The 17964-nt window shown below is 39.8% G+C and overlaps 1 protein-coding gene across 2 annotated transcripts in view; it reads right to left on the bottom strand.

The window, feature by feature from the left end:
- NEK11 (NIMA related kinase 11) overlaps window positions 1-17964 on the bottom strand; it is a 96858-nt gene that overhangs the window by 59385 nt on the left and 19509 nt on the right. For both annotated transcript variants that reach the window (XM_069860007.1, XM_069860008.1), the window contains 4 exons: window positions 16584-16749; window positions 10118-10236; window positions 1523-1587; window positions 831-957 (listed from right to left, as the gene is read on the bottom strand). In XM_069860007.1, coding sequence (XP_069716108.1) covers window positions 831-957; window positions 1523-1587; window positions 10118-10236; window positions 16584-16749 — 477 coding nt within the window. The remainder of the gene's footprint in view (window positions 1-830; window positions 958-1522; window positions 1588-10117; window positions 10237-16583; window positions 16750-17964) is intronic.

The raw sequence follows: 17964 nt of genomic DNA, 5'->3' as shown, positions 1-17964 counted from the left end.
ACATATCTTATACAAAAATACTATGACAGAATTTAAGAAATACAGTAGCTTTAACTGTCATCTTAAACACAATGAGATGTTTTAGGACACATATAAACAAGGCAGATACTTTTTGCATTCCAAGAATTCTTCATCTTCTTAACTTGCAGGAACACCTGCACATCTAAATGTTTCCTAAAGTCTTTCAACAGATCTCAGGTTCTCAACTTGATTCTTTAATCATCACCTCAGAAAGCCTGATCTCAAGAATTTGAGCTAAGTGTAGAACTCACTCTTTTCTTTCTACCTTTGAGCCTTTCCTAAAACAAAGTGTGTTTTTTCTTCTGCCCTAACACTCCAGTTACTCTCATATTCAGTTTCCCTACAAAGTACCTTCTTCCTTCTCACGCTTGCCAATGTTTTTCCATTCAGCTCCTAAGAAGGTCCTTCTGCTTCCCTCTCAGCCAGGAATCACTCTTTCCTCATTCATTTTGAAGTGTAAAAGAAAGTTGCTTCCTTCCATTCATTTTTCTCATCATGAGAAAGAAAAAGATTTCCCCCTTCTAGCAAAACTTGAAATTTGTCTACCATCATCCGGTGTCATGGCAGAGACTTTGAAATCCCAGATAACCCAGAAAAATAGTAAACTACATGATTCTTAACACAAAGAGCAAACCTTCCAGTTGCAATATATGACACAAATGTCCTGGAATGATTTTAGCAGAGAAGTGTAAGTACCTTACTGAGGGTACCTTTCTATTTTAAAGGAAAAAGTAATTCCTAAACAAAGTAAAATGCTGACCTGAAAAATAAATGCCTAGTCCAACTGAAACAGCATGCTGACTACTCACCAAATGTCAGATTTTGTGTTATAGCCCTGGTGCTTCAGAGCCTCTGGACTCATGTAGTATGGTGTCCCAGTAAACGTAGTTGCCAGATCACATGAACCCATCAAAAGACGAGAAACTCCAAAGTCCCCTAAAAGTAACAGCAGAAACAATAACCTATTATACCCATATCTACAATCTATACATTCCATAAATCTGTATCTATTCATACAAACTCTTTGTGTTTATTGTTATACACAATACAACGACTGTATATCCAAAAAGTCTGTGAGGATTTTAAAACATGGAAAAAAATAATTCCGTAATCCTTCAAAATAAAAACAGTAGAAAATCATAGAACTATAAAACAATGTAGGTTTCAAAAGGCCTCATAAGGTCATCTGATTCAAATCCCTGGCTTAAAGCAAGACCAGCTTCAAAGTCACATGAAGTTGCTTAGGTTCAGGTCCAGTCAAGCTTGGAGCACCCTCAAGCCTAGAGATTTCATTGCTTCTCCAAGCTCCTATTCCTGTGTCTGAAGATTTCATTGCTTCTCCAAGCTCCTATTCCTGTGTCTGACTTTCAAATAAATGTTTTGACCACAAATCAAAATGCTGTATCAGACACAACTTTATTTAACTATCCTTACTGACCAAACGTATGTCAGACTGTTCAATCATACTAAAATATGTCTTTAAAAAGTAAGGAAATCTTACCAATTTTCAGAAGATTATTTTTCAAAAATATATTCTTGGCTTTCAAATCTCTGTGAAGTATTCGCCTGGAATATGAAAGGAAATTCAGCCTCATCCAACCTGAAGCATTCACAGTCACATATCAAGTATCTCAAGTGTTTACCTTCATCCCTTGTTAGGAAGACCAGCCTACAACTGCTACAGTCTGACCCTGTAGGTGACAATGCACAGATGATGGCATTAAGGAGCTTCATATAAGCACAGAGGTGAATTCACAGACACCCATATGTAGGATAAGAGCCTAAGCAGACAGGATAACAAAAATACAGCCAAGAATCCCAGCTGAGTATATGGATACAGGTTTACTATGAGCTGCAGAAAAAAGGAGGAAGGCAAGTGTTTGTATCTGACCCTTCTTAAAAGCATTACCTCTTATTTTCTGCCAGACAAATTAGATGTCTCGCAATAGAATAAGGGATGAGGAAAACAGCAATAAGAGTTTCTCAAAGCTCAGGAAACTCTCCTTCAGAGAAAACATATTACTTGAAAGACAAATATGTATGTAGACTAGGCTAGTAGTTCAAATTCTTACAATAATTGTGTGGAAGATAAAAGAACTTTACAAAGACAGAGATCAAAAGGAAAAGAACAAACAGATTCAACAGACTTATTTTTTCCATCAAAGACTGAAGCGACATGATAACCAACGCACCATGTGGGGACAAAGCGCGTCTTCTCAGTTTTTTTGAAATCTTAGCATGTGAGAGCAATTCTCCATCCCCTTAGGAAAATAAACTCTACAGTATACAAAAAAATGTTCTCAATTAATTCTTGTTAATAACTTTTACAAGACGGTTCCCTACAACCTCAACTAAACTCACACTCATCCACTTTTAAATTCCCTATAGCATGGTATTAGTTACTAGCTCTGCTGAGGAGGAAGTTAGCATAGCAATTGGTACATGCTGGCTATCAAAACTGTATTTGCTGATACAAATAGGGTAGTTTTTCAGCCACTTAGAACAGATAAAGAAAGGAACAGAGGTTCCAAGTTTGTTGAGATGTGGGCAGGAAAAACAAATATAGTCATGGATTTTAATTTTCTTTAGCAATTCTCATGTATTACCTCAAATTTTTTTGAATTATTAAAGCCTTATGCATTGAGATACTGAAATTATATTCAAAATAGTTTCCATATTAAGACTAGTAAATGCATATGCTGCAGCACAATCTAAATAAGCCATTAAGTCCATGGGTCATTTGAAAACAACTTCAGCAAGAGCAGAAAAAAATAAATTCAATTTACTCCATTGATAAATGGAAAAAAATGTGAGTAATAACTACTAGAAGATGTTTTAGAATGCACATAGACAAGAACATGAAAAGGAAGCATTCCTAGTAACTAATTTCATTAATTAATTCTATTATAATTAATGGCTATAAATTGGAGAGGGGCAGATTTAGACTAAACATAAGGAGGAATTTCTTCACCATGAGTGTCATGAGACACTGGCACAGGTTGCCCAGCGAAGCTGCGGATGCCCCATCCCTGGAGGTGTTCAAAGCCAGATTGGATGGGGCCTTGGGCAGCCTGATCTAGTGGGAGGTGTCCCTGCCCATAGCAAGGGGGTTGGAATTAGATGGCCTTTAAGGTACCTTCCAACTAAAACGATTCTATGATTCTATTTTTATAGCATACAAAGAAAATGGTTCTTTATTGTTATTACAGCAATCTTTCCAGTTAGGGAAAGAAAGTAATGCTTGCAGAGAAAAGTTCACATATCGGGAAAAATGAGAGTTTCATATTGATGTTTATAAGTAATTTGTTCTGTATTTGGCAGCCTTCTTAAGCAATACATTTACACTCATCATATATTACATCAGTAAGGAAATAAAGCTGAAGTGATATTCATTATTATTTCATAAGCCTATATATACACGTAGATTAATATAAATCTTGACCTCCTAATTGAGATTCACAGTCTTTCCTTATCATTCATCACACTGAGTCTTTGCAAGAACTTGGCTTCACTGAGTTAGATTTTCCTTGCATGTTGTTGTTGACTGTTGGTTGGCTTTAATCCTTTTTTTTTTTTATTACTTTGTAGAAATATAATCATGGACTCTTTAAAATCTAAAAGTTTCCTGGATATCTGTGATTTGAATAGCAGGTATCTTGATATATAAAAGCTATCCAGAAAGCTTTCAGTAGCATGTTATTGGAAAAGGTGATAAAGAGACGCTGTTTGGGTCACATTAGTTTGAAATCGAATGTAATGCTAATATAGACTTGCAACGTATAGACAAAAATGTTATGTAAATTATTTGCAATAAATATACCCGTACCTGTGTTCTACAGAGTACTTGTTTACTGTATTATACTCATAAAAAAGCAGTACAAAGCACTAAGCAGTGGGCAGCCTCCTTGAATAATCCTTCCCCTGCAACATACCAGCAAGTGAAGATGGCTGAAGCTGAACTAATTTATTGCTGTGAAGTATTCAGTAATTAATTCCTCTTTCTTCTACCTGAAGGACTATTTAGAGAAGAGTTTCTGAGTGAGTCTGAATCCTGCACTAGAGAAGACAATATGATATCCAGGCAAAGTACTTAGGCAAAGCCTGCTGTCCTGTAGATTGAAAGTAACAGATTTGTTTGTGTGATTAAACTCATCAAAACTTCTGTATTGGTATATTGTTTACAGAGATCAGCAAAGTGATGGATAACATAATGGTCAGCTTTATTCAAATTGAGGTCAAATGAATCAATGGCCTCATTGCCTGATTACTGCGTGATCAATTTTTTACAGTGACATGCAATGGGCTACAAGTACAATATAGATGATGGTTTCATGCTAACCATCTCCATCTAGATAAGACCACAGAACTATTCTGCTGCTCCTTTACTTCTCTCTCTGGTTATATCAATGATAGATGAAGACTGAATCTGTTTACTTCTAGATAATTTAGCTTTCAAGTTTAAAATTAGAAAAATCCTTCCAATTATGCAAAATAGCCAGCAAATAGTGTAATGACCACAAGATATTCATGGCCTCTTTGGGATTTATGAAGCATAAGTAAAAGACAGGAATGCCTAATCTCTATAATCCTTATTATCACAGGGAAAGAAAAATAACCTGAAGCAGAGAAAAAGTCCTGTTTCAAAATAAGTTTCCAGAAAAGTGTTTTCAAAAAGTGCAGAAGTAAAATGAAAGCTGTGCAAAAAGTATAACCAAGTGAATACTCTATACTTATTTCTACCAGAAATAATAATTTTTACTGCTCTGGAACAAAATCTCCCATCTACAGCAGCTGGATTTTCTAAGGAATGGCACGAGGGAGTTCAGCCTGCAGATGATGAACACCTCAAGCTTCTAATTCTAGGCAAAAGTTTCCTTTGCATTAGAACATAGTTCAAACATATATTACAATAGAGAAGAAATCATGTATGACTCCTCTAAACAAAAACAAATGGCTGTTGTTATGTTTAAATAACTCAAGATAATTTCTGTAAGTAGTTTTAAATTGTTTAAGCCTAACCTGTTCCATTTAAGCTATTTTTTGGCTTTAAACTAATAAGATAAAGATTAAATTTTCCAATGTGCATGCAGTCAAATAACACATAATAAAATACAGGAAATGCAAATAAAAATAAGACTGTCAAGTCATTTGTATGTGTCTGGAGAGGTGCTATTAAAGAGTGATGATTCAAAGAGAGACATGAAATGATGTTTGGAAAATCAAATTGTTGCTTTCACTAGAGAATCAAACTGTCTAGAAGGCTGCCTGGAGGACAGGGACCTGGGGGTGTTAGTTGGCAGCCAACTGAACATGAGCCAGCAGTGTGCTCAGGTGGCCAAGAAGGCCAATGGCATCTTGGCTTGGATCAGAAATGGCGTGACCAGCAGGTCCAGGGCGGTTGTTCTCCCTCTGGACTCGGCACTGGTGAGACCGCTCCTCGAATCCTGTGTTCAGTTCTGGGCCCCTCACCACAAGAAGGATGTTGAGGCTCTGGAGCGAGTCCAGAGAAGAGCAATGAAGCTGGTGAGGGGGCTTGAGAGCAGGTCTTACGAGGAGCGACTGAGAGAGCTGGGGTTGTTTAGCCTGGAGAAGAGGAGGCTGAGGGGAGACCTCATTGCTCTCTACAACTACCTGAAAGGAGGTTGTGGAGAGGAGAGAGCTGGCCTCTTCTCCCAAGTGACAGGGGACAGGACAAGAGGGAATGGCCTCAAGCTCTGCCAGGGGAGATTTAGGCTGGACATTAGGAAAAAAATTTTCACAGAAAGGGTCATTGGGCACTGGAACAGGCTGCCCAGGGAGGTGGTTGAGTCACCTTCCCTGGAGGTGTTTAAGGCATGGGTGGACGAGGTGCTAAGGGACATGGTTTAGTGTTTGATAGGAATGGTTGGACTCCATGATCCAGTGGTCTCATCCAACCTGGTTAATTCTATGATTCTATGATTCTAATTTTCAGGAAATCTAGTAATATAATATACATATTTAGCAAAGAAAGTTTATTTATAAGACTTTTTTAAAAAAGATTTGAGAACAAGCAGAAGATGAGAAAAATAGAGAGGAGACATAAGGGACATATGGGGAAACAAAAGATAAAACAGGCATGAGGAAATACAGGAAATGAAAGACACAGAATAACTTACATAATAGAACAGTTCAGTTGGAAGGGACCTATAATGATCATCTAGTTCAACTGCAATGCTTTTATTACTCTGCATTAGCTTGCACAATGTATCTTCTAAACACATACATTACAGAAGGGATTTCACCAAAAGTGGACTTCCTAAATTACCAAAACTTTTAATGACAAACTGCAAAATTGGAATTCAAGAAGGAGAGAAAAAAAAAGCAAACGCACAGTGCTAGTTTAGTTAAATGGTCAGGATTATTACTTCCATTTCCCTCTGCCCTTTTGGCCTGAGGTGAATGCTGAAGAGTACAGCATCCCAAGATGCTCTCTTTACTGTCCTCCCATCACTGCAGTCTGTGGGGGTGGTACTTCATGAACAAGCCTCAGATAAACTGGCATATAGGAAGTGAAATGCTCTTGCAAGCTAGACAGCAATTTACTCTGCCTTCTTTCCTCTACAGCCTGACACTCTAGTTGCAAAACTCATTGGACTTCTATCAGTTTAGGTCAAATGCATCCCACATACCTATATTAGCTGAATTCAGAAACGGTTGTTCTTGGTGAAAAGTGACTATTTCTACCTAATGCTCTGTTGCAAGTCAAATCCAGGCATCCAAATCTGGCCCAAGTTCTGCTGTGAAGGATATCTAAACCAGCTACATCAATTTGCTGTCTTCACATTCAACTCATGGTATAATAATTTTGCTTTATAAGTACTCACGCACGACCAGAGACTATGGGTTCCACTTTACATTCAGCTGGGGAAAAAAATATTTCCCACCTCCAGACTCAGGGTGTAACCTACTCTTCAAACACAAGCTTCTGCTCCCTACCTCCAGCTGTATTAATAATTTAGGCCATTATTTTAGGTAGATTAGGTCATCTTCCCCAAACATGAAAGTGATTACAGCCTTAGCCTCTGCTAAGGCAGTTCTTGCAGCAATGACATTGTTACTTTCTACAAGTTCAATATGAATAATAGTCCAAATAGTTCAGCTTGGCACGATGAAAAATCATGGACTTCTGGGCCACAATGGTCTTAAGAGCAGCCTTCTATGTTAGAGAGAGTTTCAACAGCCTCGAACTCATTGTTGGTGATGATAGGGTTGAATGTCTATGGGTGAAAATCAGAGGTTCACCTAATAAGGCAGATATCGTGGTGGGAGTCTGCTATAGACCACACAGCCAAGATGAGGAGGATGATGAGTTATTCTATAAGCAACTAGGAGAAGTCTCATGATCACTAGCCCTTGTCCTTGTGGGAGACTTCAACTTACCAGATGTCTGCTGGATGTATAACACAGCAGTGAGGAAACGGTCTAGGTTGTTTCTGGAGTGTGTTGAAGACAACTTCCTCACACAATTGGTGAGCAAGCCGACTAGAGAAGACACCCCGCTGGAGCTGCTGTTTGTTAACAGAAGAAATTGCGGAAAATGTGACAGTTGGAGGATCTTCGGATCACAAGATGACAGAATACTCAGTTGTGGGAGAAGCAAGGCAGGGGGTCAGTAGAATGGCCACCTTGGACTTCTGGAGGGCAGACTTCGGTTTGTTCAGAAGGCTGCTTAATCAAGTTCCATGTGAGACAGTCCTTAGGGGCAAAGGAGTTCACGAGTGCTGGATGCTCTTTAAGAAGGAATTCCTGGCAGCACAAGAGCAAGCCATTCCCATGTGCCGGAAAATGAGCCAGCAGGAAAGAAAAACAGCCTGGCTGAGTAAAGAGCTCTGAAAGGAAATCAGGAAAAAGAGAAAAATATACAAACTCTGGAAGAAGGGGCAGGCAGCTCGAAGACTACAAAAATGAAGAGAGATCTTGTATAGAGAAAATCAGAAGGGCTAAAGACCAATTAGAACTTAGATTGGCCCATTCTGTGAAAGATAATAAAAAATCCTTCTACAAATATGCCAATAACAAAAGGAGAATCAAGGAAAACCTCCATCCTTTACTGGACACAGGGGGAACAATAGTGACAAAGGACGAGGATAAAGCTGAAGTGTTTGATGCCTTCTTTGCCTCAGTCTTTAAGAGCAAGGTACTCAACGTCACAAGCCAGTAGACAGGGAGGAAGAGCAGAACAAAGCTTCCTTGATTCAAGAGGAAATGGTTAGAGACCTGCTAGGCAAATTAGATATTCATAAGTCTATTAGGCCAGATGGGATCCATCCAAGGGTATTAAGGGGGCTGGTGGAGGTGCTTGCCAAACCTCTTTCCATGATCTACCAGCAGTCCTGGCTGACTGGGGAAGTTCCCCTTGCCTGGAGGCTGGCTGATGTTATACCCATTTACAAGAAGGGCCAGAGAGAGGATCCAGGAAACTATAGGCCTCTCAGTCTGACCTCAATGCCAGCGAAGGTCATGGAACAGGTCATCTTGGGTGCCATCTCACAGCACATAAACAGGACAACCGAGTGCTCAGGCCCAGTCAGCATGGGTTTATGAAAGGCAGGTCCTGACAAACTAACCTGATCACCTTTTATGACAAGGTCATCCACTTGATGAACAAGGGAAAGGCTGTGGATATAGTGCACCCGGACTTTAGTAAAGCCTTTGACACAGTATCTCACAGTATCCTACTTGAGAAACTGGCTACTGGACAGGCACACCTGCTGCTGGGTTAAAAACTGGTTGGATGACTGGGCTCAAAAAGTGGTGGCAAATGGAGCTAAATCCAGCCGGAGGCCAGTTACAAGTGGTGTCCCCAGGCCTCAGTGCTGGGTCCAGTCCTGTTCAATACCTTTATTAGTTACCTGGATGAAGGGATTGAATGCACCCTTAATCAGTTTGTGGACAACACTACACTGAGAGGAAGTGTGGATCTATTGGAGGGTAGGGAGGCTCTGCAAAGGGATCTGATGGGCTGAGGCCAATGGGATGAGGTTTAACAACGCCAAGTGCAGAGTCCTGCACTTGGGACACAACAACCCTGTGCAGCGCTACAGGCTTGGGCAAGAGTAGCTGGGAATCTGCCTGGCACAGAAAGACCTGGGGATGTTGGTTGACAGCAGACTGAACATGAGCCAGCAGTGTGCCCAGTTGGCCAACAGCATCCTAACTTGTATCAGAAATGGTGTGGCCAGCAGGACCAGGGAAGTGATTCTGCCCCTGTACTTGGCATTGGTGAGGCTGCACCTTGAATATTGTGTTCAGTTTTGGGCCCTTCACTATAAGAAACACATTGAGGTCCTGGAGCATATTCTGAGAAGAGAGACAAAACTGGTGAAGGGACTGTAAAACAAGTCTTATGAGGAGCAGCTGAGGGAACTGGGATAGTTTAGCCTGGAGGAGAGGAGGCTGAGGGGAGACCTCATCGCTCTCTACAACTACCTAAAAGGAGTTTGAAAAGAGGTGGGTGTTGGTCTCTTCTCCCAAGTGATATGTGAAAGGAAAGAAGGGAATGGCATCAAGCTCCATCAGGGTAAGTTTAGATTGGACATCAGGAAATATCTCTTCACAGAAAGGGTTATCAGGCACTGGAACAAGCGGCCCAAGGAGGTGGTTCAGTCAGCATCCCTGGAGGTGTTTAAAAGGCTGGTAGATGAGGCACTTGGGGTCATGATTTAGTAGTAGACAGGTATGGCTGGAGTTGATGATCTCTAAGGTCTTTTCCAACCTAATGATTCTCCTTGAAAAATCTGACTTTGCTTTAACCTTTTAATCCATCTTCTTCTAACAATGTGGAACTATTTGTGTTGTGCTAATTTTTTCACCTGGCTCTTAGAAAAAGTGTGGCTAATGCTTAAAGGCATCTACCACTGGGCTGCTAAAAGACATAATTCACAATGTTCTTGCAGGACAGATAATTAATTACACTTTAGGTTTATGACATATACTGCAGCAGTTTGGTGAATAAGACTTCATACCAATACAAGAAAATCTATACAGTTTTGTTTCTGTTTGAATATTTGCAACTAGTCAGTAAGTCTACTTACTCCCCTCCCAAGATAAATGCCCTCATATTAAATGACTGTACCTTTCATGCATATAGTTGACTCCAAGTAACAGCTGCACAAACCAGTCTATTATTTGTCTTTGAGTGAATGTCTTCCCAGATTCTTTGTACTCTTGAATTTTAAAGTCTAGATCTCCACCCTGAAAAAGATCACAGCATATTTGTACACATAAAGTAAGTTTTCTAATGTCTTCTCCTTTATCAAAGTACAGACTTCACTTTCTAAGACTTTCAGGTTCCCCACCACATAGCCTGTAAAACTAACACTTGCACATGAATTCTGTATTCTTCCAGCACACAGAGAAACTGAGGATCAAAATGAGATCACACAGTCTGGCTGCATAGGGAAAGTAGGGCAGTTTTCTCTTACTGTTACACAATATCATCAAAGTTTTCAACTGTTCTCACTTCATGTCACCCAACTTTAGACATATGTGTCTGAACTGGTCACCTCAACCTCCCTTTATAGTTAACACAAAGGAACAGGCACCTGTATAGTGCAATTATCTCTCCCATCTAGCTGTCTACCTTAGGAAGAAATGGATCACATTGTAGAAATGCTCTTTCTCTACAAAAGTTTATAATGAGGGCCTACATTGACTGGCTAATAAGTAGACACCTAAGTAAAAGTAAATTAATCTGCCCCGAGCGGTCCAAGTGAGTTCATAAATTTGGGAAAAGCACTTCCACTTAGGCCAAACATTGCACAGTCAAGAGACACTCTCATTTATTATACTGAAATAACCATATCAGCATCAAAGAAATCATGCTGTTCTCTAAGAATTAAAATACCATCTTTTTAATTATGACACTTTGTCCCTCTTCCAAATTCACTTTTGCCAGAAGAAAAGCAGAATTAAAGCTTCAAGAATCTGTAGCATGTGTTATTGTAAATACTTCATTATAACTATAACCGGTCTTGAAGTAACACCAGAAATGGAGCAATATGACACACAGTAGGCAGTGGAAATAAACCAGGAAATATACAGAAAAAGACTAGTTGAAAGTAAGACATTTGGAAAAATCAGTTGAATGACAGTGTGATGAAAGAGGTTTTGGGGGAGATTTACATGAGAACTGTTCATTTTGCTAAAAAAAAAATGACAGATGGTTGTCAGCTGGTTGTTTATCCACTTTATAAAATAAATGGATTTTGTTTACGAGAATACACATTAGTAGCAAGCACTGTGTTGAGGTAACTAATCCCCAGACAAAGGGACTGTGGGTCTCATTGTACTGTCGTGACTAAATATCTTACATTAGGACAGCTTATTCTCCATAAATTATTACTTTTACATTACATATTCTGCATGAAATCAGAAATGTTACATGCCATGTACAAGAAAATAGTTCAACCTGTACAGCTGTACCTACACCCACAATTTATCATCATCGCCCCTTCCCTTCTCCACACTGTTGCCACTCAACATTTCATGATCTCTTCAGCTTTTCTTATTTTTCTGTTCCCAACACCACAGTGCTTCATATTGCTGCTACAAAATAAGCATGTTCTATCCCTGAAGATCCATACATTTCTGTCCTGTACTTTGACATGAATTTACAGTAACTTCTGCGGTCCTTGAGGTTCTAAGTTACAACATTCAGGAGCGAGTATGTTAAAAAAAAAATAAAATACATGTTGTCATATATGAAAACTGTGCTCCTTGACAATGTCTTGCATTTTTTTAAATTAAATGTCTAAACCTTCTCAATCACTACAAAAGGGAATATGACTTCAGCTCTCCATCTGCCTCTCTGTCACAGCCCAGAGAGAAGCTCTTCTGGGAACTTGGAGCTCTCAGCAGCTGCTTCCCCTTCGCAACTCCAAATGTTCAGCAGCTTCCCCTGGTCGCTTGCGGCAGAGCAAGGGAAAGAAAGAAAAAAATGTTGCTGGGCATGGCAACCAGATGGGCTGTGCCCGAGCCTACTCACACCCCTTGAAAATAATGACTCATCTATTCCAGACGGCTGCCCCAGACCATCCAGAGCCAACAGCCCAAGGGCCAAGGGCTGTTAAACATGTGTCAGCTGGCTACTGGCCACAAGGGACTATGTAATATCCAGGTGAGTACAGATGAAGTGCAGCAGGCTCCAGTTAATGTTTCTCCCTGTCCCAGTGTGTCCTCTATCACAATCACACATTGCCATGAAAAACACAGAGCAAAGAAGTGTAAGGACTACAGAGTTAGGCTGGTGGATGTTCTTTTAGGTTCAGAGACATTTCCTTCAAAAGGCCTAAGGAGAACAAAAGCACTTGAGTAAAGTACTACATGTGCCCTCAAGTAACTATGGATTTCTGCCTTCAAGAAAAGAAGACTGGTCTCAATGTCCTATAATTAATCTAATCTTGATTTTGTGTCTAAAAAAGGAAAACAAAATGCATCATAAAAGATTTGCTGAAATACTGATGAAATTCTTCTGAAAAAGTTTGTTAACCCAGTTTTGCATTTTGGAAGGTAAGCATAATGACGTCCATAGGGAATTTAATGAATTAAGTACATAGGGATATTCCAAGAAGCAGTTTCTATTTAAATGTGAAGAGTACCAAATACACCATAACTTCTCTGAAACAGCTTAGCACCTAGAGCTGATAATGTGACTAGACACTGATTGCTTTGGTTATTCCTCTTGCTTGGATTTCCTTAGCATATGTACACTCACGCTACAGCTGAGACCACAGTAAAGAGACAGAAATAATTGTTTTGGGGAAAGTACAACTAGTTCTATTTTATGATGTATTAAAATGATGCAACTTTTAAAGTAACTAGTTTGTAAAAGCTGCCTTTTCTTTAAGTTTTATTTATGTTACAAAATGAAATCCGAGGTTCAGGAAGGAATTTTGGTTTGAAATCTGACTTATCTGACAATGTTTATATCGCCTGTAGGACTTTGATTTGGAAAAACTGCCAAAGCAGCTCCACAAGAAGATCAAACCAGAATGCATATATTTATTTTCTGTGGATTCAGTTATAATAAAAAAACATCGAACTGAGCAATGGAGACCAATGTTCTCTTTAGCTCACAGGACAGGTATAGCACAGGGCAGCTGCATTGGAGGCTCATTCTATGGTACTCATGCAAGAATGAACAAAGTACTGCAGCTAATGAACAAGTCACAGTACTTTGGAGAAAACAAAAAAGGCTCAGAGGGTAGTCCTGTTTCCATGCCAACTTAATGTTTATTCTTTATTTTGAGTCTGCCCAAGAGTACCAATTACTGCCAACCTGGTAATTATACTGTACATGAGAAACTGAATGTACTAGACTTCCAAACTAGGATCAAGTAGCAATAAATTTTTCTCATTCTCAACTTATGTATGATTTAAACAGGTATATTTGGATATTATAAGAAGATCCAAACCCCCTCATGTACAAAGACAGGTCATAGATAAGTAAATATGTAAATATACCTTCTGGAAATACTTCCACTAAAATAGAAAAGAAACTTCACAGCACTGTGCAAAACCATGCTTTGTAATTTCCTTGTCTGAATGTTCAATTAAATACATCACAATTGCTTCAATACAATACTGCACAGTGCATCCTTTTCAGAAAGGGGCAGAAGCACATCCTAGTGGATCCACTGTCACTCTGGCCTCGCCTAGCAGACACAAAACAGAAAAGATTCAAGTTGTACAGCCAACAAGTCCATTTCCTCCTCCTTCACCTGCCTTGCTCTGGTAGAGTCTTGTGTTTGAGTACATGGCTCCTAGATCCTAGGGTAACTCCACACCAAAACACTTTCATTCAGGCACAGCCTGAATAAAAAAAAATTCCAAGCAGTGCTGTGGCATCTCATGATTACTATGGTGATTGCCATCATGATCTGTTTTATTCACGTATAATTTTATTCCAGATGAAGATGAAAAACTGAAAAAAAAAAAGAAAAGAAAAAGGAAAAAAGCACTGGACCAAAGCCACTAGTTCAACTTAACAATGCTGCTGAAAGATGCTCCTTCATTCCTATAGGTTTAACTGACCTGGGGCTGAGCCACTTTCTACCACTGGTAGAGAGAAAATGAATCTTAGTGCAAGGGAATATCAAGGCAGTTAGAATAATCCTTCAGATCTGGGCTCTGTATTTCCACAGAGAGTTGGCAATAGCAAATTTCCATCAAGCCCCAGCCCTCAGACATTCAGGGAATGATGCAAAGAGCTTCTGCATGGGTGTTAAAATAATACGTGAACAACTATTCAGATGGCATACAGAATTGAACACTTCAGATTTAATTTTAAAAAATCCCAGCAACAAATAGGCATTTAACTGTCATCAAAGAAAGCTTCTAAGGATGCAATGACTGGCAGGAAGAGTACTTCTTCCATTATTCACACCAAAGATGAAGGCTTGAAGAAATGTGTTTAGTTAATACAAGTCTGATTGGTGGACAGGAAATCCAGTAGTGCAAGGTCATTACCTTCTAAAGTATTTCAAATGTCTAGCACAGCGCAACTGAAAAGCCTACTTCACATTTTCATAAAAAGAACACTGTATGTATAAGATTATATTTTTTAAAATAGTACATCTATATTTCATATAAAGTAGGCACTTTATCTAAGTAGACTCTTAAAAAACTGTCTTAAACTGCCTTTGGCAGGTATTGCCAAACTAACCTGATCTCCTTCTATGACCAGGTGACTGGACTTTTGGATGAGGGAAAGGCTGTGGATGTGGTCTTCCTGGACTTTAGTAAAGCCTTTGACACAGTTTCTCACAGCGTTCTGCTTGAGAAACTGTCAGCCTCTGGCCTGGACAGGCGCACACTCTCCTGGGTGGAAAACTGGTTGAATGACCAGGCCCAGAGAGTGGTGGTAAAAAAAGCTGGAGTTAACTCCAGCTGGAGGCCAGTTACAAGTGGGGTTCCCCAGGGCTCAGTGCTGGGTCCAGCCCTGTTCAATGTCTTTATCAATGACCTGGATGAAGGCATTGAGTGCACCCTTAGCAAGTTTGCGGATGACACTAAGCTGGGTGGAAGTGTTGATCTGCTGGAGGGTAGGGAGGCTCTGCAAAGGGATCTGAACAGGCTGGACCGCTGGGCAGAGACCAATGGCATGAGGTTTAACAAGGCCAAATGCCAGGTCCTGCACTTGAGGCACAACAACCCTGTGCAGTGCTACAGACTAGGAGAAGCCTGACTAGAAAGCTGCCAGGAGGAGAGGGACCTGAGGGTGTTGGTTGACAGCGACTGAACATGAGCCAGCAGTGTGCTCAGGTGGCCAAGAAGGCCAATGGCATCTTGGCTTGGATCAGAAACGGCGTGACCAGCAGGTCCAGGGAGGTTATTCTCCCTCTGGACTCGGCACTGGTGAGACCGCTCCTCCAATACTGTGTTCAGTTCTGGGCCCCTCACCACAAGAAGGATGTTGAGGCTCTGGAGCGAGTCCAGAGAAGAGCAACGAAGCTGGTGAGGGGGCTGGAGAGCAGGTCTTACGAGGAGCGACTGAGAGAGCTGGGGGTGTTTAGCCTGGAGAAGAGGAGGCTGAGGGGAGACCTCATTGCTCTCTATAACTACCTGAAAGGAGGTTGTAGAGAGGAGGGAGCTGGCCTCTTCTCCCAAGTGACAGGGGACAGGACAAGAGGGAATGGCCTCAAGCTCCACTAGGGGAGGTTCAGGCTCGACACAAGGAAAAAATTCTTCACTGAAAGGGTCATTAGGCAATGGAACAGTCTGCCCAGGGAGGTGATTGACTTGCCTTCCCTGGAGGTGTTTAAGGTGCGGGTGGATGAGCTACTGAGGGGCATGGTTTAGAGATTGGTGGGAATGGTTGGACTTGATGATCCAGTGGGTCTCTTCCAACCTGGTGATTCTATGAGTCTATGATTCTAAATATGTATATATTCTTATTTTAAAGCCTTAAGACAGATTCAGTCAACTGTTTTTTAAAGCAAATGCTGGAATAAGAAAAACTGGTAGCTATACTGTATTATCCCACTCTAGTATTTTTTGTATCCTCTAAACAATGGTCTTTGACTCATACTATCCTCCACTTCCTAAGTGCAATGCTGCTTTCAAGTTATTATCTATATGATCTAGCTTGAACTTCTTGTCATCACCTCCAAATCACAAGTGACTTTTCCTTTCTTCATTCACATGAGGTTCTCATACCATGCCCCTGTACTCCCACTTTCATCCTCTCCTACCTATCAGTAACACACATATGGTAAAACCTTTCTGAGTTCATCCACAGATCTGGTAAGGTGTCTGTGTTTTACGTCTTTCTTGCAGTACTGACTACAGTGAATAAAATGAACTTGGGTTTAAAATTTCCTCTTCACTGGTTTGTTCGTCTACAAATTATGAGTCTCATGTGAGCAGGTAACACTGCTTATTTGAAATATGCCTAACAAGTAGCAGGTGATACCACAAATAAGAAGTAAGACTAAAATCTAAATGAAACAATTAAAGAAAACTGGGCTAGGTTTATTTTAGGACCCTATTTTGACACACACATTCTGTCAAATTTCTTCAAAGTAATCTACAAGTCTCACCTCACAGTATTCAGTGATAATGCAGAAACTATCTCGCTCCACAAAGCTTGCATAAAATTTGACAATGGCTGGATGGTCTAATTTGGAGAGTAGTTGTGCTTCCAGATTTGCTTCAACTGTTTCATTTGGCTTTAGGTCTCCAACAGAGATTTCTTTTAGAACTTTTCTAGAGGAAAACAAGAAATCTTTATATTAATAAAAATAGAAAAATAGAAAAATCACTTAATGCTCAAAAACCCATCATGATTTCTTTAAATGCAAAATAATAACATTAACCAAGTATTTGGCAACATGAAATTACGAGGCAAATATGGGTAAACAAAGAGAATGCATTAAAAGGCAAATACATATGCTAGTCACCATAGCAATTGAGCAACATTTTAATAATACTATATTGAAGTATTTTTCCCACTAACTCCCAACTGCACTGTTTTCTTCGTGACATGTTTTCAGTGTTATGGATTACTGCATAACAAACATAAATAAGAAATCAAATCTAAGTGATTTCAAACCCACTCAGGACATACGCTCAAGATTCATACATGAAATAAGGAGTAACTAGAAACTCTTTCTACTGCTTCTGCCAAAACCTCTCCATGGAGGCATGAGAAAAATCACAGAGAGGATAGTATTTCTGTGACTGTTTTTCCAGTGATAAAATCAGGGTGCCTATTTTTTTTCTAGAGATCAGGCTGCCCTTCACATGAACACTAAGTGAAAAGTGCAAATCTGGATTTGTGGCTGAAACATGTTTCTACTGTTTCGAATAACTCTAAATTACAGTGTTTAACATTTGGTTTAGGAGCCCCTAAACCTCTTAAAGCTGAAAAAATTAAAGTGATTTTTCATATTCTTGAGCTTCAACATGTGAATATGCCATAGGCGAAACTGTTATTCAAACTTAGTTCTATATGGTACCTTGAGCTGGGCAGTTTTCTGTAAACCTGTCCTGGAAAAAAAACCCTTAGTGCAGGGCACTATAAGGAAAAGTATTTTGATGGGATCTCACTCATGAAATGTTTAAAAAAGGCATACATCACACAAAACCATGCCACTGCCATCTGCTTTACCAGCTGCTGAAGAATGGATCATTGGTCTATGTCTGAAGGAACAGTTTGAGAGAATATCTTGGCATTTTACTGAAAAAAAGTGAGGAATTTCCAGTAACTTTTAAACACATGGAAGGTAAGTTCCACACTGAAGGGACATCTTCATGCTGCTTTTAGTAATTTCACATTCAATACTGCGTGGTTGTAAAGTCACAGTAGTTAAACATGACAGTGATTAAACCATAGTAATGCACTTGATATAAGGGGAAAGGTGCTGTACTTCTACGTAAGAAAACTCATTCCTAAATCCCAATCACTGGTTTCTGACTAAC

Source organism: Phaenicophaeus curvirostris, chromosome 6 (genome assembly GCF_032191515.1).
Source record: "Phaenicophaeus curvirostris isolate KB17595 chromosome 6, BPBGC_Pcur_1.0, whole genome shotgun sequence".
Taxonomy (NCBI): domain Eukaryota; kingdom Metazoa; phylum Chordata; class Aves; order Cuculiformes; family Cuculidae; genus Phaenicophaeus; species Phaenicophaeus curvirostris.
This window is presented reverse-complemented; position numbering and strand designations above follow the sequence as displayed.